The 22020-nt window shown below is 52.7% G+C and overlaps 8 protein-coding genes across 8 annotated transcripts; 6 read left to right on the top strand and 2 right to left on the bottom strand.

The window, feature by feature from the left end:
- Window positions 1–274: 274 nt before the first annotated feature.
- Window positions 275–1932, top strand: PG985_007226 (uncharacterized protein; the record flags this gene model as incomplete). Its single annotated transcript, XM_066826995.1, has 4 exons — window positions 275–424; window positions 561–585; window positions 652–722; window positions 1657–1932. The coding sequence occupies exons 1-4, from the start codon at window positions 386–388 to the stop codon at window positions 1930–1932; spliced, it is 411 nt and encodes a 136-aa protein (XP_066684670.1). The 5' UTR covers window positions 275–385.
- A 1182-nt stretch (window positions 1933–3114) lies between these two features.
- Window positions 3115–5116, bottom strand: PG985_007225 (uncharacterized protein; the record flags this gene model as incomplete). The annotated part of the gene is made up of 4 exons (XM_066826994.1): window positions 3115–3658; window positions 3711–3822; window positions 3886–4250; window positions 5094–5116. 4 exons carry the CDS (start codon window positions 5114–5116, stop codon window positions 3115–3117), a joined length of 1044 nt encoding a protein of 347 aa, XP_066684669.1.
- Window positions 5117–5889: 773 nt separating this feature from the next.
- Window positions 5890–7194, top strand: PG985_007224 (uncharacterized protein; the record flags this gene model as incomplete). The annotated part of the gene is made up of 2 exons (XM_066826993.1): window positions 5890–6162; window positions 6223–7194. 2 exons carry the CDS (start codon window positions 5890–5892, stop codon window positions 7192–7194), a joined length of 1245 nt encoding a protein of 414 aa, XP_066684668.1.
- A 753-nt stretch (window positions 7195–7947) lies between these two features.
- On the top strand, window positions 7948–10052 carry PG985_007223 (patatin-like serine; the record flags this gene model as incomplete). The annotated part of the gene is made up of 4 exons (XM_066826992.1): window positions 7948–8022; window positions 8097–8227; window positions 8296–9085; window positions 9153–10052. The coding sequence occupies 4 exons, from the start codon at window positions 7948–7950 to the stop codon at window positions 10050–10052; spliced, it is 1896 nt and encodes a 631-aa protein (XP_066684667.1).
- A 1067-nt stretch (window positions 10053–11119) lies between these two features.
- PG985_007222 (CCCH zinc finger protein) lies at window positions 11120–12682 on the bottom strand (the record flags this gene model as incomplete). The annotated part of the gene is made up of 4 exons (XM_066826991.1): window positions 11120–11679; window positions 11783–11838; window positions 11886–12519; window positions 12577–12682. The coding sequence occupies 4 exons, from the start codon at window positions 12680–12682 to the stop codon at window positions 11120–11122; spliced, it is 1356 nt and encodes a 451-aa protein (XP_066684666.1).
- Window positions 12683–13891: 1209 nt separating this feature from the next.
- Window positions 13892–15102, top strand: PG985_007221 (uncharacterized protein; the record flags this gene model as incomplete). The annotated part of the gene is made up of 2 exons (XM_066826990.1): window positions 13892–14662; window positions 14725–15102. 2 exons carry the CDS (start codon window positions 13892–13894, stop codon window positions 15100–15102), a joined length of 1149 nt encoding a protein of 382 aa, XP_066684665.1.
- A 731-nt stretch (window positions 15103–15833) lies between these two features.
- PG985_007220 (uncharacterized protein) lies at window positions 15834–16700 on the top strand (the record flags this gene model as incomplete). Its single annotated transcript, XM_066826989.1, has 1 exon — window positions 15834–16700. One exon carries the CDS (start codon window positions 15834–15836, stop codon window positions 16698–16700), a length of 867 nt encoding a protein of 288 aa, XP_066684664.1.
- A 556-nt stretch (window positions 16701–17256) lies between these two features.
- PG985_007219 (uncharacterized protein) lies at window positions 17257–17802 on the top strand (the record flags this gene model as incomplete). Its single annotated transcript, XM_066826988.1, has 1 exon — window positions 17257–17802. One exon carries the CDS (start codon window positions 17257–17259, stop codon window positions 17800–17802), a length of 546 nt encoding a protein of 181 aa, XP_066684663.1.
- Window positions 17803–22020: the final 4218 nt, after the last annotated feature.

Genomic DNA, 22020 nt, shown 5'->3' with positions numbered 1-22020 from the left:
ATCAATAGTTGCATACTAATGGTATTCATCAACGGCGCATGTGAGCCTCAGCATTGGCGATTGAAGTCCACCTGGGCATTGCTCGAGCGGAGAGGCGGGTGCCTTTCTGATGACTAACCTTGTCTAGGATACTTTAGGTGCAAGTGCCCTCCAGCTGGCTGACATTCAGCAAAGTGGGGCTGCTGGATTTGTTATTTCCAATTGGCAGTAAATTTTTTGGTGGGCGAAAAATTACCCTTTCCCAAGTGCGACCCCGGTCAGTCAAGTCCCTCCATACCATACTACCGACTTTGACATAATTCCACGACTACACTCCTCGTCGACGACATCCATCTCCCACCGATCCTCCTAGACTCAGAACAGACCTGCTGTCCAAATCGCAAAAATGGATGCCTCTTCCAAGCAACCCGTCAAGCTCGTCAAGGTAAGCGCCCACTCTGTCGAAATAGCGAACTTGCGCACCACCGCACACACACAACTGGGTGGAATTTTGGAATTGCCCAAGCTGTCGCTCTCGACCGCCAACACCTCGAAATCTTGCTAACGATGGCCTCCTCTAGGTGACGCGAGTCCTCGGCCGTACCGGTACGAATCGAACCTCTCCAGAAAAATCCAGACACGTGGAAGATCGAAAATACTAAAACGCAATAGGTTCTCGTGGTGGTGTCACCCAAGTCCGTGTTGAGTTCATGGACGACCAGACCCGAAGCATTATCCGTAACGTACGTGCCCATTGCACTTGTCAATTATTACGAGTTTTGGCTAACATCATTCGCTTACAGGTCAAGGGACCCGGTATGAATAATCCTACGAGCAGATCCGAACTGCGCACCACACACACCAAGCGAGAGCGATATACTGACCAAATGACTCTGTAGTTCGTGAGAACGACATCCTGTGCCTGCTCGAATCCGAGCGTGAGGCTCGCAGACTCCGATAAGCTGGGAAAATCGGTGATTGGGGACAACGGGCGTCTGAGAAGGATCTGTCATATTAGGCTTCGGAAAAGTCTGTCCCATCATTGCAGTATGGTACTGCATTTTTGCGCATCACTTTTGGTAGGGCGTCATCTGGCTCTAGGGGCATTCTGAAGACAAAAATCAGACAACATTCACGCGACGAATTCGACGATTACGTGAAACGCCGACCCTCCCGATTTGTGTTGCATGTGCAAGGAGACAGGCTGGAACAAGCATGGCATGCTCGACTGCTGCCAGCAGGCTCGAGTGAGCTACGGTATCGCAATGGGTCATTCCTAGGTTGCCATATCAAAAAATTCACGATAAGTCACAGCAAATCGGTGCAATCTTGTGTGTCACGTGTTTGCGGATCTTCGGCCAACCTTCATAAGAAGAACTTTTCTTCTCAACTTTCCTGCACTTACCTTCTTCAACTTCACTTCACACCAAACACAACACACCCTCGGTTAACAATTGGTAAGTCAAACAATTCCTTTTTGATCTCTTCACCGTCGTTATGATGCATAAAAATAGCATGTATTACCTGACTACCTGATGTAATATTTTATCACCAAGATCTCTGACAAACGACCCCTCCAACACCATTTTTGTTGAATCATACATAATGGAGCTGAAGCTAACTGTTCCAAAGTCTAGTCACTTGTTCATACCGATCGTATCTGCAATGGCTCCCAAGCCGCCCAAGGGGCATTTTAATGTTCTTTACTTCGCCAGTGCCAACTCTTTCACTTCCATGGAGAGCGAGTCTTTGCCGGCACCCCTCCCACTGTGTAAACTTTTCGAGACCTTGGATGAGAAGCACCCTGGCATCAAAGCCAAGATACTTGATTCCTGCCTTGTGACTGTGAACCTGAATTATGTCGACATGCCCGAAAAGGACGACGATCGCAATCAAGTGACCATAGAAGAAGGCGACGAGGTGGCCATCATTCCTCCTGTTAGTTCTGGATGACTATCCTCTGGCCGCCATCATACCAAATCATATCAATACTATTCATTTCCGCGAAAGCTACATCATTTCTTGTTCATCAAGTGTTTTAATAACCCATTTCGTTGCTATTACACAACTCACGTGCCTGGTTTCCTCGAGCTCCAGCATCCACCTCATGGTCTCCCACATACCTGGCAGGCCAACACATCCCGGAGGATAGCCTGGAAATTTGCGGATTCGTGCAGTGGGCAGCGAATGTGCCTTTTGAGGTTAGCCAAACCTGCCTAGCACTAAATGATGCCCACTCCAGGAAGTTGTTCGGTCTCCAGGGTAAACTGGTATGAAAGTTACGCAACCTTCTCCAAACCTGTATGCTTCGGGATAGACTCGCACACAGCGCTGAGGAAAGCGATACTGAACATATCTTCGCTGGGTTTAGCAGTGTATGTTCACGAACTGCCTCGGTACGTGCTGCAGGGAACTCGCATCTGGTTCTTGCAAAAAGGCGTGGAGTTGCAGATGGATGCTGCAAGATTTGTGTAGATGCGGCGTTGCGGGGTCCTTCATGCTATTGGTACACTCGAGGTCGGCTAGTTTCAATAGAGCATTTCAAGCACCTTGCTCGCGCTCATCTGCTCGGGATAGAATGCACACTTGAAACTTGTTCCCGGGACAAGTAGATGCTTCCATATATAAGCATCTGGGAGTGATTGGGCATCATGACTGATATTTAATGTCCATGTTACGAGTTTATTTCACATAAACGGCATAGGGGAACCCCCAAACATTATCAAGCAACTTGGGTCTTCATCTCAATATTAATTTGAGCATTTATCTCTCTGGTCGTACGCCCTGCCCCTGTTCATCTGAGAATAAACGAGGTTGGCCGCGGACAACCACAGTATCTCGCAATGAGCGTAGCAACAGATTGCAATTGTATTTGTCTGGTTCGTTGCTTCAAAGAGAGGATAGCGGACGTGTGCACTGCGTACATAGTATGAAAGCATATGCAGTGGTGGCCAGGAGCAGGATCCAAGGGACGTTGCAGGATCCAAGAGACGTATTCAGGCCCATTCCCGGGCACGATGCCTTGCAGGCCCTCATATCTCCGCCTTGCCTCTCGACTAAAAGCAATCCAAATATCCAGACATGCGATGTTTATCTTGAAAATATCGTTTTTATTCAACGGGCGAATGAAATGACTCAAGACGCGTTGCCTAGCTGCATTAAGCGATCACCAGCCCTGTGGTTGGCATACTCGTAGGCTTTCGACCCAGCAGGGAATGTCCCATTGGTGGCCCACAAGTCAATCATGGGCTGCATGGGCTCCAGCTCCTGCGGCTTAAGCATATCAAGAGCGCAGGCCGTTAGAACAAAGTGGGAGAAACAGCTGTTGAGCTGCTTCTCGAGGTTGAGATGATAGAAGGGGTCAATGAAGTGAGCCCAGTAGAGATGGGCATAGACCCGGAACATCTGTCTAAAGATAGTCTGGCAAACATCCATGAAGTTTTCCGGGAAGCCACTTCGCTTGCCGACCCAATCTCGGTCACCAGGGTTGGTCAGCTGTGCCAGTGGCGTGGTAGTGATGGACGGGTTGTGTGCAAAGGAAACGCCGCTAACATCGGTCGGAAAGATGTTGGTATCATCGATTTTCCCCGAGATCCAACGTTGCATCAGCGTGATATACTCGTAGGCAGGGAGCTCTACGGGCTCCCGCTCCTTGTTGAGCCAAGTAAATGAGTGGTTTCTGTAAAAATCAGCATCCAGAATATGGCTCAGGGGAGGGCATTGGAACATACGCGCCAGCGGACATCCGAGGGCATGTCTTAGCACTGCAAATGGTGCTGCCGTCTTCCTCTTTTTCGTGGATAACCCGCACGAAATTCCACAGATTTCTGTAGTGCTCGACGACTAAAATTCCTTTGTTAGTAACGTGCTTTTCAAATCAATCCGTGTCAGAAGGACAAGGCTTACCTTGATGAGCAATCCATTCTCCCTGGTCGACAGTCTTGGGGCGTGCACTCAGTGTCATAAAGTTGCCCTTGACAATGTGCTTCGCGTAGCCGGGATTCAGCCACAAGGGCAGAGGACGAGGCAGGTGGTATGCGCCCAAGACATCATCGCCACCTGCGCCGTTAGAGCCCGCTGCACTGTCATCCATGCCCATTGCTAAGGACGGTGAGCTTTGGAGCGGAGGAATCTTAGGTGCTAGACTGATGGAAGACTGGCTGCCTTGAGAAGGGTTGGTGGGAGAGATGGGTTGACCGCTGTTGCTGGAAACGGAGCTCTTCTGACCTGAACCTGATGGAGCCTTCGCAGTCCCTCTGAAGCGGGCGTTACTGAGACAGTGATGTTAGTACGGTCACTTGGGGGGTTACTGTCGAGGTGTCCTGGTGAAGAAAGTGGTCAGGCAGTTTGTGGCCAGATCACTTGATGTAGTTGTGGTGGAATGATGCTATAGTATTATCTCAGGCAAAGAAGGAGAAGAAAAAAAAGAGGTAGCTGACCACCCAGTCCAGACCGTGCCCCTTGTGCGATTTTGACTCTGACAGTTTGTTGGCGCCAATGAGGTGGCGTCGTAAGAATGGGTTCTGATATGGAGAAGCAACTGAGGGGTAATGGAGTCCAATGACACCCGAGAACTTGTCCAGAAGCAGGTCCAGAGGTATCACCAGTCGACAAAAGTCCAGGTTGGAAGTGAAGGCTCGTGCTATTAAAAGGGATTCTTCTGGGAGACAAGCAGCACTGACTCTCCTCCACTGCTGGTTGCTGGGTGGTTCACCCCCGGAGCTCACGTGATGCGAGGAGACCCTTGAACTTGACCCAAGGGGCCGTCAATAGCTCAAGCGCTCGGGCGGGTATAGTATCAAGTTGTGCTGATCGAGTAGCGCAACCAGTCCCGGGTGGTGGACGGCATGCCAGCATGAAATATGGGCACTGCAACGGAAGATGGAGGCGACCCGGCGACACAATGCACAACGAGCATCAGTGCCTCGCCCTTCGCCTCACTTGAAGCAGGCAGCTCATCCCCCACTTTGCACTAGGACTAGGGGAACCAAGAAGCGGAAACGGCATAAAAATACAAGACAGGCCGGTGGGAGGACACCATATGCACATGAACCGACCTCGACCTGCAAATGACTTCGGATCTGGAGAGGCTATGAAACCTTTGTACCACTTACATCCCAGAAAAGAGGTTCGACATTTTCGCTTGCGAGGGCCAGGCAGGGCGGCAGTATGCAATGAATGAGCGGAGAGACAACAACAGGAAACCAAAGGGAAAATAGTAGCCCGGTGGTCGGCGTTAGGGGGGCAGCGTCTGGTGTCTTTCCGGACAGATCAATGCAACGCCCAAAAGATGAAGGCCAGATCTAAAAGAGATTGGAGGAATCCAAAGAGGCGGGATGGGGGAGTGAGAGGGAATCCTGATATTGGGAACCCGATGAGCCTCGAGTTGGTTCAAACCACCCAAGAGCCAAGGGCATAGAAAGGAGGTGCAAAGGGACGGCGGCGCTAGACTGCTCCGAGACAGATCGCCCTGCGCACGGGCCTGAAGAGCCTCAGTGTCAGGTTTTGGCCGCCTCCGTGAAGGAGATGAGGGAGGAGCTTGAGCCGGGGAATTCATGACCAGGGTGTTTGCTTATCGATACGTCAATCGGCGGTACCTCAGTACTTGCTGTAAGCCCATGTAGGTTACCTACCTAAAAGTTCTGGCTTGGCCCATTCACGCCAGGCCAGCCTCAGCCTCGCGCGTCGCAGATCCATCACTCAGGAAGCTCTTCAGCATCTTGAGCTTTATTGTTTTTTCTTAACAAGCACCAATAATCAATTGCATCTCTCAGTTTCCACGCATACGAATAATTCAAGCCAGGCCCGTTGCACCACTTCTCACTTACCAAGTGCACCAAGTCCAGACCCCCTGCGCTTCCCTTTTCGCAGTCCCAGAGCGCGCTTCCATCGCGCGTCGCAAACAGCATCATGTCCGACGTGGAAGACCCTCTCGATCTTGCCGATGAAGGTGGCGACGACCTTTTCGGAGATGGAGATCTCGATGATGACCTGCAGTCGGAGGCTGGCAATGGTCGCGTCGTCAGCGAGAAAGACCTCGCCTCAGACCCGGAGGCGGATGAGCAGAGCGAACGTGAGGATGCCGACGTGGACATGGACGCACAACCAGAGCAGGTACAAAACCGCCTAATTATGACGACGGCCATGTATCGACATCGCACACCGTGTAGCAAAGATGGAACAGTAAGTTGTCAACTCTTCAAGCTTGGGAGCCCATGGATTTCCAACTGACGAATTCGCCAGCTACAATCCCTCAAAGTTCCCAGCTTCCTCAGAGTCGCCGCCGAAACGTACAACCCCGATACATACGAGGTCACTCAGGAGGAGCTGGCCAACGCCCAGAGCGAGAACCCCAAGGTTAAGATCAGACACCAGAGAGATCCCGCTACTGGCAAAATGAAGAGCAATGCCATTGTGTACAGATGGAGCGATGGGTCCATGACCGTCTCAGTCGGTTCGGAGCACTACGAAATCACGAAGAAGCAGATGGCGCCTCCTCCGGACAAGCCTTACCAGGAACGACAGGATGCGCATTATTACGGAGCTTCAGCCCTGGTGTCTAGTAACCTGTTTCTTACGGTCGGGCATGTGACGGAGCAGTATACTGTGCAACCTAACAGGAACATGCAAGATGACGCTCTCGCCGTATTTGCCAGCCGAATGGCCGAGGTAGCTCGCGGCAAAGCCCAGGGAGCCGACAAGATCTTCACCGCTACGAAGGACCCCGAGCTGCAGCGGAAAGAAGCAGAGATGGCCGAGAAGGAGCGAATGAAAGCACAGCGCCGACGTGAGAACGCCGCCGCCAAACTCGAGACTCGCACAGGGGGTTACCGAAGCGCCGGCTTGTCGATTGGCGACCTCGAGGGCGGTCGTAGAGCAGGGGCCAGTGGTCGGAAGCGGGGACAACCAGGAGCGTCGCGGGTCAAGAGGCGAAAGCCCGAGTATGACTCGGATGATGATCTTCCGGCCGGTCGTGGTCGTGGCGATGAATACGACCGCGAAGACGACTTCATCGCACCCAGCGACGAGGAAGGCGCAAGCGACATCGGAGAGGATGAAGAGGATCTGCTCGACGACGACGAGGAAGAAGAGGAAGCCCCACGGCGCAAACGGCAGCGGACCGTTGAAGCTGATGCGGATGCGGATCCCGATGATGCTGCCCCTGCTGCAGACCGAAGCCGCAGACGCCAGATAGTAGACGATGACAGCGAGTAATCTTTTGGAGGGTGCGAGGGATGCATTCCGAAAGAACATAATACCACCTTTTCTGTATACTAGTGAGAGTCTTCATTCGGTAGCCGACATAAACAAGCACCGCTTCAAGCCACATGAATTGGCCATATGGCTTCGGATATGGACTGCTGCAAATAATACGGCCTTATCCGCCAGCTTAGGTACCTCTTGATGAATGGTGCATGGCCTGCAGGGATTAGCAGCCTATTTATTTAAAGGGTACGCAGGTAGGTGGAGTGGCTCGGTGCAAGTGCCGTCCCCCAGTACTTTCACATGCAAACAGGCCTGGAGGACGTACAGAACATTGAAGACCCAAACGGCCTTTCGCACGCTACACCTTTTAGCATCAAGAGTCGAATGGGATTACAACGTGCAACGGCCGCACTTACAAATTGCCTATTGACTATATCGTACCTAAATTTAGCTTCCGCGCTGTAAGACCACATGGGTTGTTGTTGATCCGGTGTAACTGCGACCTGGTGATACGTCGTGCGGGCTGGGAATGAGACAATCTTACATACGCTCTTGCCGAACGAACCACTGCAAGTACCTACCCGCCATTGACATAAAATGATGGCGTCACCCAGGCCCGGACTCTAGCTTGTTCCCTCCATCGGCCTCGCAACGCTCACGAGACCATATCTCTACTCTATTCTATTCTCCTTCTGGCCATCGCATATTTGAACGCCCGCTCGCCAATCGAATGTTCTGGGGGAGGCTATTACTACCGCCAGAATGGCGACTTCCCTCTTTGGTTTTGTGTGGGCTGTCTGCGCATTATTCGCTGAAGTGATCTTGTTTTGGTTCAAAGTATGCAAGCCCACCACGGCGACACGCCTTTGTTGGGTATATCAAAGTGATGCGCTGACACAAGACTACCCTAGAAACTGGGCGGTTGGTGGAGGTCCAAGAATCCCGTGGATGGGTGGCTCGACGAGCTGCGACGAGCGTTGGACTACGACCAGTGGGAGGTTGCGGCACTTCAACTTGATAATATCAAGGAACTGAACTTATGGTGCACATTCCTTGCGCTGCCCAAGATGCACTTGGAACTTTGCTAATTGGCCAATTTTGGACTTGCAGGCGCAACGACCCATCATCGCGCTCATATGACTGGGCCTTGATCAATCAGCGGGTCGACAACATGATCACAGCTCGTGAGGAAGCCGACCTGCAGGCGCAGCTCGATCTGGTGCAGTCCGGTTTGGTGCGCAACCTTGGAAACATCACGCATCCGCGGCTGTTCAACCGGTCCTTCGCCGGGACGAAATACTTGATCGAAGAGTATGTCGCACAAGTGGCGGGTGCTATTGAGGACATCAACCACAGCGCCGACCTAGGGACCCAGCGCAAGCTAGACTTCCTGCACGACACGCGACAAGCCTTCGGCCGTACCACCCTGGTGCTTCAGGGAGGAGCGATTTTCGGCCTGTGCCACCTGGGCGTGGTGAAGGCGCTTTTCCTGCGCGGACTGCTACCGCGCATCATTACCGGCACCGCGACCGGTGCGCTCATTGCGAGCCTCGTCGCGATTCACACCGAGGACGAACTGCCAGATGTGCTGAGGGGAGAGGGTATCAACCTCTCGGCCTTCGAGGCACATTCTCACCAGGGACATCAAGCGAAAGGGAAATCGGAAACAGGTTACGGCTGGGAGACCGTGGAGACGCTGGTGCGGCGTATCAAACGGTTCTGGAGGGAAGGGTACTTCCTAGACGTAAAAGTACTCGAGGATTGCGTCAAGGACAATGTTGGCGATCTGACGTTCGAAGAGGCGTACAACCGCAGCAAACGAGTTCTTAACATCACAGTGGCGACCGAGAGCCAGGGCGGAGTGCCGACTCTGCTCAACTATATCACCGCTCCCAATGTGGTAAGTCTCACGTTGAATCATTTGATTTATTTGCCCGTGGTACACAGGCTCACAGGACCCGTAATAGTTGATTTGGACCGCTGCCGTGGCTTCTAACGCCTCAACGCCCTCGCTCTACGGAAGCAGGGCCACGACCGTACTGTGCAAAGACATCCACGGCAACATCGTGCCATGGGCGCCGGCCGACACCTTTCGCCACTGGACTAGTGCTTCAGACAAAGACCACAAGTCGCCGCTCTCACGTATCGCCCAGCTCTTCAACGTAAATCATTTCATCGTCTCTCAGGCACGCCCCTACTTGATCCCCTTTCTCGAATCTGATATGCATGGCCCCTCTCTCTTCACGGCGCGCCATAAGCGTAACCAGGCCGCCGGCCACATCATGCGCATGGTCGGCCTCGAGATCCGGCACCGCCTGCGCCAGCTCGACACGCTGCGCCTCCTCCCCGCCAGCATCCGCCGGTTCCTCGTGGACGAGGAGATACCCAGCGCCAGCATGACGCTGGTCCCCAAGGTTACGGCCAGCGACTTCTTCCGCCTCCTCGAGACCCCGACGCGCGAGACACTTGACTACTGGATCCTCCGCGGTGAGCGCTCCGTCTGGCCGGCCGTCTGCGCCCTCAAAATCCGCTGCGCCGTCGAGTACGAGATCGAGCGCTCGTACCAGCGTGCGCGCTCGCTCAAGGCCGGCGGGCTGCGGCGCAAGGCGAGCGCTACCACCGCCGCCGCTATGGGCGCCGAGAGTGGCCTCCTCGATCACAACGGCGAGGATCGGGACCCGTACTACCACCGCACCACCTCGAACCAAAACTTCCGGTCTCGAAACAAGACTGCGGCGGGTCCTTTTGTGCTCGGCGGTAGTGGCAACAGCGGTGCTGGTGCTGGCACCAGCGGCACAAGTGCAGTTACAGGTGCAAGCACGGGCGCAGGCGGCGAGAACGCGAGTGGTGCGAGTGGAAGCGGATAGAGGACGCGCTCCATCACGTTCGTACTGCCTACCAAACCAAAATCTTCCATCCCTACCCCTACCCCGTCCCCTACCCTTACGACCAACAGGTCGTCCAGGTCCGCCGTGCCGGGCTTGGGACAGACAGTCCGCTTGGGGAGACGTTTGAGCGCAGGACCGCTGAACGAGACGGACCCTGCTTTATTGCCTCTGTCGCCCAAGGATGTGCGAAGACCAAAACGGACCGAGTAAGAAAACACTCCCAGCCAGATGAAGAAGACCCCGCAAGTTCCAACCCCATCATCTGGTGGTCTTCGCGCCCAACAACGTCTCACGCCACCGATGACGGACAATCACAATTCTTGTTGCTCTCTCTTCCTTGGCCATGTATCTGGCAAGGGACGAGAAGATAATTGCCGGAGTGGAATGCATACTAAACAACGACGTTTGCTCGCGCTGGTTCTATTGCTGCATTTGCAGACTTTACACAGGTGAAGATCCAACAGGCCTAGGTAACCAACCCATTATCAAAATCATACCCCCTCTCCCAGGGCATCTTGGCCTTTGGATCAATGTATTATCGACTGATTTGGTCTTTCGCGTGGCGAATAAAACACGCTCTGATAGCATGCCTAGCTTGGCTCGTATAGACTTACAAAAAGGGTTGATTCAAGTCAGCACTGGTGCACTTCGTATATATAGATAGACACATGTAATCAGACTCAGCTTGCTTAAAATATTTCTCTATTGACTTTCTTGCTGCTCCGTATGCACTTTTGCTGTTCTTCTTTTTTTTCTTCTATATTGCCGGTCCGGATCTCATATCCTCTGGAACGCCGGCAATCGAAAAGAATCAAATTCTCCTAGGAGGGGGTATCACGAAAGTTGCTGAACGAATACAGCGTTACTTTTAACACGCCCAATCAACCGCTGTAAAGCAAGATCTCCTTAAACTCCATCCAAACTGACGCGGTGGGATAACGGCAAACAACGCATAAAAGGGAATGCTGATCTGGAGAGCTGCGATCAAGGCCGGATGCTAGCTGGTCGTCGGGTCATTTCCTAAATGGTTAGTTGCTAAGTGAAGGTTAGGCAAAGCCGATGTAGTCCTTCTGGGCAGCAAAATCCAGGTCTTGGGCTTCATCGTCTTTTCCAATAAACTCTTCTACTTCGTCGGAGTCTATGTCGTTGCTGGCGTCGTCATCATCGTCGTCACTCGACAAGTCACTAATTTCCCCCTCTTGGGCCGCGTTGTCTTTGTTGCCGGCCTTGCGAAGCATACTTGCCCGCTCCCTGTGAAGATGTTTACAGCCTTTCGTCTTACAAACACCGGTGTTACTGAAATCAGGGCATTCGAAAACGTGCCGCTCAGCACAGCTAGCTCCCTTGTCACACCAGCCACAGAAGCCGAAAGGACGGCAGACTAGGTCAGTTTGGGAGTGCTCGACATGGAGGTAGGAACATTTTTCGTTCCTGCAGTTTCCGTTGGCGAAATGCAAGCACAGAGGGATACGCTCTTCGGCAATATCGTGGGAAAGGTCGCAGGCATCGCCCTTCTGGCATTGGCCCTTCAGCAGCCAGTCGCGGCAGATGGCTACCTTGGCAGGGTCGTGAACAAAACGGCATTGAGGGCCCTTCGCACAGGAACCTACAAGACTCGGTTAGTATGTGCCCTTTGGGGTGCTTACCACAGCACAGCCTTCAGATGCTGCAAGTTGGCAGTTTGATAAAGTTATTGGAGAAGAAAATACCGGTCCATGAGAAGGTTTTGCATAGCTCGTCGACCTTCTTGACACCACAAGCCAGTCTGTACAAATGGTTAGTATACGCCCAGAACCCGCCAGGAAGACATACCGCTGTGCTTTGGCAACGCCGTGTCGGATAAGATTGCCGTTCTTGGTGCGGAAGAATTTGACTCCGCCGATAGTTGTTACTCGCGGAGTGGCCGTAGGAGGGTTGGGATCACCTGTCGTGTTCTCAGCGCAAGGCCTGGTCAAGATTGCTTGCGATCGACGTAACATACCAGGAGCACGGACAAGCTTACTGCCCTGTCTGGTGACTTGAAAGCGGATGCCGTCTACAGTGACCTCGTAGCTCGAAGGGGTTGCGGTCGTGTTGGAGGCGGGGGCGACGACAGTCGTGGGTTGCTTGCCCAGGAAGTTCAAGAGGCGAGCTTTCTCAGCATGGTCTTTTCGAAGCACCTTGTTGCGTTGGGTCTGCTCGATAGCATTGGCGCGGTTCTGGGATTCCTTTTCATAGACATTGCTGTTTATCAGCTGCAAGTGACGATCAGTCTTGGTCACCCATGAACCATTCGGGGTGGTCGGTGTAGGAGTCGAGTCGTCGGCATTGGTGGTAGGTCGAGATTGTCCATTAAGAACCAGAGTTTTGTTTCTGTAGCCAGGCGCACGACCGCCGCGAACACCTCGGTAACTGCCATGCGGATACGGGGCTACTCGAAAAGCGCCGCGGGTCGAATGCGTCGCATCTGGCGAGACGGAATAAGTATAATGATGTCGGTCTCCTCTTGTTGTTGATGACTCACGGTTTGGATATCCCGGCTGGCCAGTCTGCTGTGCCTTGTGGCGATTGATGCGGCCAGCGAGATTGCTGATCTGAGCCATGAGCTCCTGTTCTTCGGCCGTCGACATGTTGGCTGCTGGAAATTTGATATTTCAGACCTAGATCTAAGATGATGCGGGGGAAGCGGAATGCAGGTGCAGAAAATAGATGAGGGAAGATGGTTTCGCGGAGATGGCGTAATGTGTCTTCGGCATGGAAGGTTGAGATTGGATTTAGGACCAGATCAGGTCGTCGATTCCTGGGTTTTCCACCACCGCTTTTGCAAAAGCTCCTTGCACCAATTGGCAGCGCAGGTTGACGGAAACAGACAGGGATCTTGAGCCCAGGCGTGTGCTTCTGTGACGCTTTTTTTTTTTTTTTTTTTTTTTTTTTTTTTTTGGCCACGCAGCAGTTGTAGTAAATATTCCACTTACTGTAGAGTCTGCGATGCCTCGGAGGATTCCCTTGGTACAGACGGTCTTACCTTTTGTCCTGGGATGTATTGATTGTCGGATCCTTTGATCAAAGATAGTGGCGGGGTGATAAAGAAATCGCTTTCTTTAGTATCGCCACAGAGCTGTGTTCCTAGGTGCTGTTCCAAGATCTAATGGATGAATGGAAGGTGCGATATCCAGGCAGAACTTAATCAACACGAAGAATCAAGTACTAAATCTATTGGAGAAGCAGTAGGTTGCGATTGGTGGTGAAGTTAATAATTGGAGGCAAAGTCAGGATGAGGCAGAGAGTTGCATTGATCCCTGGCACCTTTAATGGACAGCCTGCTGCGTGCATACCATCCCCACCTCGCGCCTCGCGATCTTTAAAATTGAATATACATTTCTTACCTATTTATATAAAAATACTCGGGTTTAAATCGTATTTAATTCTACTTCTTATAAGATTATATCAGGTTTTATTAGGTTAAGAACGGTAGATTCTATTATTTAAAATGCGAATTAGAGTTGTTGAAGGTGTATGCATTTTATCCCAAGAGCCCGCCCCATGTGATTACATAATGAGCGTGGCTCGCGTTTGGGGGCCCATCAGATTTCGAGACTAGTACGGTTGCAGCTACCTTGATTCCACTGATTCGCTACCGACTGCTAAGCTCAGCTCCAGCTACATCATTCCAGCCTGCCTGCGGTCAGTGCTCCCTTCCTTTGCGACGTCTTTATTTTATTTTCCTTTGCCATCGTTATCACAAGTGCTTTCTGTTCCTCCCCACCGTCGCGACCCAGGCTACAGTCTCCAGTTGGATTTGTCTTTACCCGGTTTCTGACCACGTTGCGACCACTATCATGGCGTCTTCCGTCAAGCCTGAGCCCGGCGTCAAGCCCGAACCTGAAGATGCATCCGCCTCGCCTGCTGTCATGTCGGACGACGAGCTCTACGAAGATGCCGGCGACCTCGAATTCTACGATACAACCTCGCCTAACGAACCCAGTGCCAACCTCTTTCTCACCCATGTGCCCAAGTATCTCTACGACCAGTGGGATCAGTTGAAGGAGGACGAGGAAATTGAAGTTGGCAAAGTCAGACGCTGGATCGAAACCGACAAAAACGGCCAGAAGCGCGAGCGGATGGCCATGTTGCTCGACGTACAGAATCCTGCCCACCAGACCATACCCAAAGAGTACAACTTTGAGATGCGCGACAACAATCTACTCAACACATTCTTGTTCACCGAGCAAGACCTACCTGGTTTCAAATCCAAGTCGCAGGGCGCCAACAGCAACATCCCCCATCACCTGCGGAACAGGCAACGGAATAATGATAGCAACAAAGATAACAACAACAAGCAGGAAGGGGGCCGCAAGCGATACCAGCCATATTACCGGAAGGCCATCCCCAAGAAAACCGTCCTGGCTGGCAGATTCAAGTACGAACTGAATTGCCAGCCAGCTGATACTATGGAGACGCGCCATATCCTGGCCATGCGGGCGAGCGACGCGCTGAAGCCCAAGGCCACGACCAGCATGATGTCGGGTATGTCTGGAACCAGGGCCATGACCAAGAATATCCTGAGTGCTGGCGCTGCGCCGCCTGGCGGAAAAGCGAACAGCTTCATCGTAAGTATTCACATATCATCCTTTTCGGTTGAGCCGACGAAGATGCTAACTACAGAATACAGCAAACCGCCAAGAGCAAGGAGAAGGCCAGGAAACAAGCGCCGGAGAGAGCTGCCCGTCTGGAAAAGGCCCAGCTCATAGATGCTCTTACTGCCTGCTTCAGGAAGTGGCGTTACTGGACTATGAAGGCCTTCAAGCAACAGCTCAACCAGCCCGAGGCTTGGTTGCGCGAGGTCCTCGAAGGAGTTGCCACTCTGCACAAGAGCGGCCCCTTTGCAAACCATTGGGAGCTATCCGACATTTACAGGAGCATGACAACAGTCGGCGATGTGGCTCAATCAGGTACTGCGCCCGGCGATATGGGCGGTGACGATTCCGAGCTTGACGGCGATGACGATGACGAGAATATCCAGATGGAAGACGTCCCAGCAATCTCATAGGGTGATGATAACTCTAGGCGTGGAAACGATGGGGAGAGCATATATGCTCAGCCTTTAAGAATGATGGAAGAAAATGGTCTCGGGGCCTTTGGTCTCGGGTCTCAAGACTAACAAGACTAAGGGGGAGCATGGACAACCGGCAAATCTGGCGAAACGCGTCCCAGTGCGTTTCCGGGTGCTGCATCTCTAGTGGATGTATTTGTTTTGCTCTGTTGCTTGCTGCAAACAGAAGCCACGGCGTTTTGGTGGGCGGCACCTCGAACTGGGGTTTGTAAATATAGGAATAGCAAAAATATACCCTCAGCATACAATGCCACCCATTTGGGGCAAGATTTGCTGCAAGTCTGCAATAAGAACCACTCGCAGGACCGGCAGGGATCTCAGGGGCGCAGATTGCATGTGCGCATCTACGAGGTAGGCATCAATGATATAAGAACCATTGGGGATACCTACCAGACCTAGGTAAAGTAAGTGTGACATGTAATTGCTACATCCGAGTGACGTCATTAATCTCGATTACAGAAGGCACTGGTCTTGGGTGCTCGGTAGTTGAATTTCACGGTCAGGTCATCGGCCGTTGCGCAGCTATTCTCCAAACCAGAGGGCATTTCGTTTCTCACGACTCAGTGGAGCATCCCTAGGAAACTCCCCCGCAATCTGCCTCGGCTCCCACATCGCAAACATATCCCACCAATAGCCGCCAGTGCTTTCAGCCACCACCCGAAGCACAAATGAGCATCTTCTTGGATTTCGACGGCACCATCACGGTCCAGGACACCATCGGCGAGGTCGCCAACTTCGCGCTGCGGGTCCGCGCCGACGAGGGCCAGGACCTCGCCCGCGCCTGGGACGGCGTCGTCCGGTCCTACCTGGACGACTACCGGGGTCACGTCGACGGCTACCGCGTCGCCGAGGCGCGGCGTCGCTGCGTCGACGAAGAGGTGGCGTTTCTCCGGGACATGAAGGCGGTCGAGCTCCAGTCCCTCGTCCGCATACACGAGTGCGGCGTGTTTCGGGATATCGCACCGGAGCGGTTCTACGAGGCGGGCCGTCGTGCGGTCGAGGAGGACGGCACGGTGCGGCTAAGGCCCGGGTTCCGCGAGTTCGTGCGGGCGAGAGCAAGGGAGGGGTGGCGGCTTTGGGTCGTTTCGGTCAACTGGTCCGCTGCCTTCATCGCCGGTGCGCTCGGCTGCCCCGAGGTGGCCGTCATCGCCAACACGGTGCGCAGCGACGGATCCATATCGGGACCGGACATTCTGAACCAACGAAACGGCGACGAGGGGAAGGAGGGGCACAGGAACCTGACGAACTCCTGCGACAAGCTGGCGGTGGTGGAGGCGGTCTTGGAACAGGCCGAGGAGTCCCTGAAGGGAAAGCCGTCGTTCTACTTTGGTGACTCGATCACGGACCTCGAGTGTTTGCTTCGGGCGGACCGCGGCGTCGTCATTTCGGATAAGGAGGACTCAACCCTGCTCAAAACGCTGGGGCGTATCGGGGAGAAGGTGTCTCACAGCGCTGAGGCGGGATCTCAAGACAGCCGCCTCTCCTGGGCTTCTGATTTCAGCGAGGTCGAGAAACACGTCGCGTTCACGCTGTGAGTTTTCGAAACACTCATCCATATGGGTTTGTATCCTTCCCAGTTTGGAAACAGGAAACTGGCAGATGAGTCTCGTGGTATTAGGTCAACACATGACTACCGGGTCCAACAAAACAAAGCATGGAGAGGAGTCCTACACACATAGACCTCCTGTATCATTCGCATTTCCTTTAGAGGGATTACTTTACGCTGCCAGACCGTTCGGGCTTGCCACAAAGAAGCGCCACCGGAAGTTCACATCCATATACATTTTGACTGTTACAAAGCGGGTGTCTTGTATGGTGCTGAACCGTCCACAAAGGCAACAATGAGGTGATTCTTTGAGAGACTACAGGGCATATGCCTAGCATATTGCAAACGATGCCGCGTCCGGGGCTCGAATTAGATGATAACTCAAATATCCCCATGACGAGACACGGTATATTGAGACCAGAATCTACCTGCTGGGACATCACCATCATCGGATACAGCAAAGTCTTTACAACGATCTAGTAACTGCGACCCCTGTGACCTGTCCAAAGACGAAGAAAAGGAGAAGAAGCAAACCCGAAAATACCATGTGCTACTACAAGCGCGCCACCTACAGCCACTGCAACCACTCCCAGTGGTCCGCCCAGCCGACGCGGGAGTGCCCGGTGCAGCGCGACTACGCGGCCGGGCGGGCGCGGGAGCCGTGCGACACAGCGCGGGGCCATCCGCTGGCGACGGTGAAAGTCGAGGGCCGGTGCGCGGCCTGCCGCGGCGTGGCCGACCACCTGGACGAGCGGCTCCGGCGCGCCAAGGACATCATCTCGGTCTCGAAGCAGACGCTCATCGGCGCCGACGAGCGCTGCCGCGCCATCCTCGAGGATGTGGGTATCGACGTGCCCCTCGTCTTTAGCGATGACGAGGGTGACGGCGACGTGACGCCCCGGTCGTCGTCGTTCAGTCCTATCTCGCCGGGTACGCACACGCACACAAATACGGTGAACAATAAGACGTCAGCGGTGGCAAGAAGCCCCGTGGAGGAGGGTATTATTCAGGTTGGCTTGGAGGATAGCTCGGCCCAGGAGTTTTTGCGGAAAAGGAGGGAGCAGAAGGATTCGGGTTTGTACATGAGATAGGGGAGACAAGCTATACGAACAGATGGACTTGCTTCTTGCTGTCCCTGGATCCTCGTCCATCCCGGGGGAGGTTATATGCTGGTTCATCGTGGATATCGGGGAGAAACTCATTGGGCTTAAACTGCATGCTGGCGAGGAAAGAACGCAAAGAGTTGAGGGCGTCTTCTTAGAATGTGGAGATTATCACACAAGCTGTCGAGGAAGACTCTATCTTACACGGCAAGGAAGATAGATCGCTGGTTGCAAATGCAATCGTTGAGAACTGATGCTCTTGACTAGCTATCATTGAGGGTCCTGGGAATAAGATAACCATGTCACTATTGTCACGCATAGACAGCTTCCATTTGAATTCCACCATGAGCTCAGGTCTTAAGAATTTGTTCCAATTTTCGGAACGGAGCATGGGATCGTGAACGTTCGTGGACATTCAAGCGCGCAACCCAGTATCCCGAGTGTTTAGGCGCCATTCAACCAAACCGCAAGATATGACATACTCATGGTCTATTGTTACTATAAAAAATACTATTTAAGAGACACAGTGAACCTGAAGATGAGGGTTTGCCTCCTTCTCTGCTTGTTTGCCATACTACGAGTACGACTACAGAGTTGATGCCTTGCCACGTTCGTCAGCCCGTCTGACTGTTTCCCCATCGACCTCGACGTAGTCTACGACTCGGAGGCTCCGTGGGTTTGTATGGATTGGCGACCAAGCAGAGACGTCCAATACGAATCATAGGCCTTATCGAGGACTAACTGAGTCACTGGCTCTCCTCGTCCTTTCCGTCGTAGCCTGGGATGGACCGGAAGGCTCGGCTGTGTCAAGGCCAGTCTGGCCGCTCTCGAACTTGAAGATGATGGAAGGCATAAGCACTACGTCTCTCCTGGTGAGTCTTGGCAGGACATCTCGACCGGTCAAAGCAAGAAAGACCAAAGAGTGTTGTTTTGGCTAGTTGATATCAACATCATAAGGCGTTGTGAAGAGAAAAAATCCGTCTTATCACGAGATTCATCGCAACTGCATGTCAGCATGGGGCCCTGGGGCAGAAGCAGATCGGCTAACCATTCCCAGTCTCGACTGCTTACTGCCTCGTGAGTTATTGTACATGCAAAGCTGACGGGAGGTTCAGTTGTACGACATCCTCTTCTGGCCCAAGGGCTTACCCGAGCACGAATTTGACGCCTCTCGGAGGGATTTCCCGAACCCTGTCGATATCATTCTACCGACTGGCTGGCTACTACACCCTCATCCTCTGGTCTGGTGCAGTTCTTCTCTAAGTGCCTGTCGTTTTAGCTCGTCAACAGTACAACTATAGTCAGACAGACAGCTAGCTGCTCAAGATAGGCAATGAGGAAGATGACGATGATTCCACATGCCGACTAGCAGGGCCATCTCCGCCACGCTCTTCCTTTGGCCCCCACGCGAGTCTCACTCACTTTCGCCTCTCCGACGGTGCCGAAGAAGCCTAGAAGAGTCTTCTGCCGCTGGGTTGTTATCTTTAGAAGCAATCATGATGATTTCCCCACAATGCCTGCCTTAGGGGGTGCGGTACCCTTTGACTGGCCGACTCCTGCTTTTGTTGTACATGGTCACCCCGGGGGAGCCTTGGGGTGTATCTGACATGCATGATGTACATCCACCGACCCTACCATCACCGTACCAGTCATGAATAACATACGCACATATATACGGAACACACAGCGCCACCTGCTGCTGCTGCAGGCTTCCTCGGTACCAGTCTTTTCTTTCCCTGCAGCAACAATGTCTGACTCAAGCAGGGAAACAACAGACAACACATGCAAATAGAATGCATAATCCTGCCTGACCATGCAGTTCAGGTCGAAGGACGCGAGAATGGAAGTGGCGCGTCGACCAGTAGTAGCCTTGGACGATTACCGAGCCATGACAAAACCCACCACAGCCACAACAACAATGATACCCTGCTACGTTGGAATGCACGATCCCTGCCTTCCACGTTTTCGTTTCCCTTCTTGTTCGTCAGCCAGCTGCTGCCGCTTACTTCCTACTGATTGCTGCTTTACACACCACCACCATATTCGCCCATGTCCTACGACGCGTATGGGCGGGTGGCTGTCGCTGCAACGTCGATGACTGGTTGTGAAGAATATGCAGAAAGTTCCAACCCCACAACGGAACGAACCCCCCTGACGAAGACGACCCTCTGATGCCACCCCCTCCCCCCTCAAAAGCAGTTGGGGAACGAAACCAGGTTATGAGATTGGCCTGCCACCAAAAGAGGGAAACGCCTCACTTGTATATGAAAGTCAGTGCCTCGCCGTAAACGATGATGACCAATGCTTACAAGCCAAGGCTGGACGGCCTTGGCCTGCCTTATTGAAAAAATGCCCTGGGTTACTACTCACTGCTGCCGTATACCTGTCTGCTTGGACTGCAACGGGAGATGGAACGACGATGGTTGATAGGCTGCCGCCACACGCAGATACGGACATATAAGTGGAAGCCGAGCTCTGATTCTTCGCCCGTGTAAGCCAGAAAGCCAAGAGGCCAAAGTCGCATCGCATAGCCACGGCCGCGCAAACCATGCTCTTCTGCGCCCACACAGCTTACGCGGAGTGCATTCCGTTCCAGGTTTTTGCCCCGTCTGTCGCGGCGAGAGAGCAGACGACGACAGGGCAGAAAATAGTTCAGTGCTATCTGCCGTTTCCTCGGTCATGCCCAATGCTGGCGATCCTGTTTTTCTCTCTCTCGTCGGAGACATCATGTACGAGCAGTCCTACCTTCCTCTCTCGTCTTTGTGTTTCCTCGGTACTTGCTCGCGGTCCTCTTCACTTTAGCAAGCCAAGGGGAAACGTGCTGTAACGTGCCGTATTGCCAGGTTCGTGTGTTTACTTGGCTGTGTAGCTAGCTAGCTATACGGTTGCTTGACTCGAAATGCTCACTCACTCCTCAATCAGGTTGGGAAAGGGGCCGGCAAATCTATTTTGGGTGGGATTTCGATCCCTTGAGTAAGTCTGAGAAGAAAGGGGCGATCTGTAGTCACTTCCATAGTACACGCCTTGTGCAACAGATGTGGTGGGCATAATCTAATTCCACGACCCAAGCTATATAGTAGTACTGTATTGTAAATCCAGTGAGCCAGAAGCAGAAGGCGTATCAGTAGATATAGATGAACAGGGGATCTAAACCCCCAGAATCGTAAATCACGCTGACTACATTAGCTATCATCATCTCTAGAGGGAACATCACTCGCAGGAGGGTCTCGTCTTGAATTTATCAAGAAGAAAGAGAGAACAGGTGGTATTAATCTTCCAGCGGAGAGAGCATGGTTGGTGGAGGATGCGCAATAAAATAAAGATAAAAAAACCGGAGGGCTAGAGATATTTGCTCCCTATCAACGATGATGACTAAGACTAACAACAACAACAGCAACGACGAATAAAGTAACAACAGTGAAGAAACATAGTTCCCTCCCATCACTTCCAGACAAGAAAGAGGCAGTGATGGTATGTGAGTGCGAGTGTGTGTGTATGGGAGGTATTCCGACCCTGACCCAACCAATATGCAAAAGACCCATCCCCTTCCCTCCCTTCCCTCATATCCCGTATACTCAAGGGAAGCTGCCAAAACCCAAGGCAGCCCAGGCAGCGGCGGCCTGTACAGCCAGCCCATTCAATGAGCTAGCCAAATCCTCCCATGCGGACAGGCCCGCGTAGTCTTCGAAACCAAATAAAATGCCCGATCTGTGAGGTAAAGAGACGCGGCAGGCCAGAACCGTAATCCCCGAGCCTGGGACCAACAAAATCAGAAGAAACTCCCCCAATGCAAAGCCCGAAGTGCGCGCGTATGGGGTGCCCCAGTCGAAATCAAGAGGAGAACAAGATTAGAGCAGAAAACGGCGGTTTAAGAATGCAAAGAAAGAAAAAAAAGCCAGAAAAGTAAAAACAGGGAGCAAAAGCGAATACAGAACTGCCTCTCGCCAAGTAATGCATGCATGTTCCGAGGCATCATCAAATAATATACGAAGAAGCGGATCCTAAAATCTCAATATACGTGTTCGATTCGGGCACTCTGGTGCGGCAAAGTCGATCGACTGGCATCGTCATGGCCGAGGCAACACTGCATGACCTAAGTCTGCCCCAGGGGTGCGCGTCTCGAACCTGGAAAAAGGGTGTGTATGTGCCGAAGCCGGGGTATCTCTTGGTACGAAACAAACAATGAATGATTCTTCCATGTCTCCT

This window comes from Apiospora marii (genome assembly GCF_038362585.1).
Source record: "Apiospora marii strain CBS 49790 chromosome Unknown utg000004l_segment0_segment1, whole genome shotgun sequence".
Taxonomy (NCBI): Eukaryota; Fungi; Ascomycota; class Sordariomycetes; order Amphisphaeriales; family Apiosporaceae; genus Apiospora; species Apiospora marii.
This window is presented reverse-complemented; position numbering and strand designations above follow the sequence as displayed.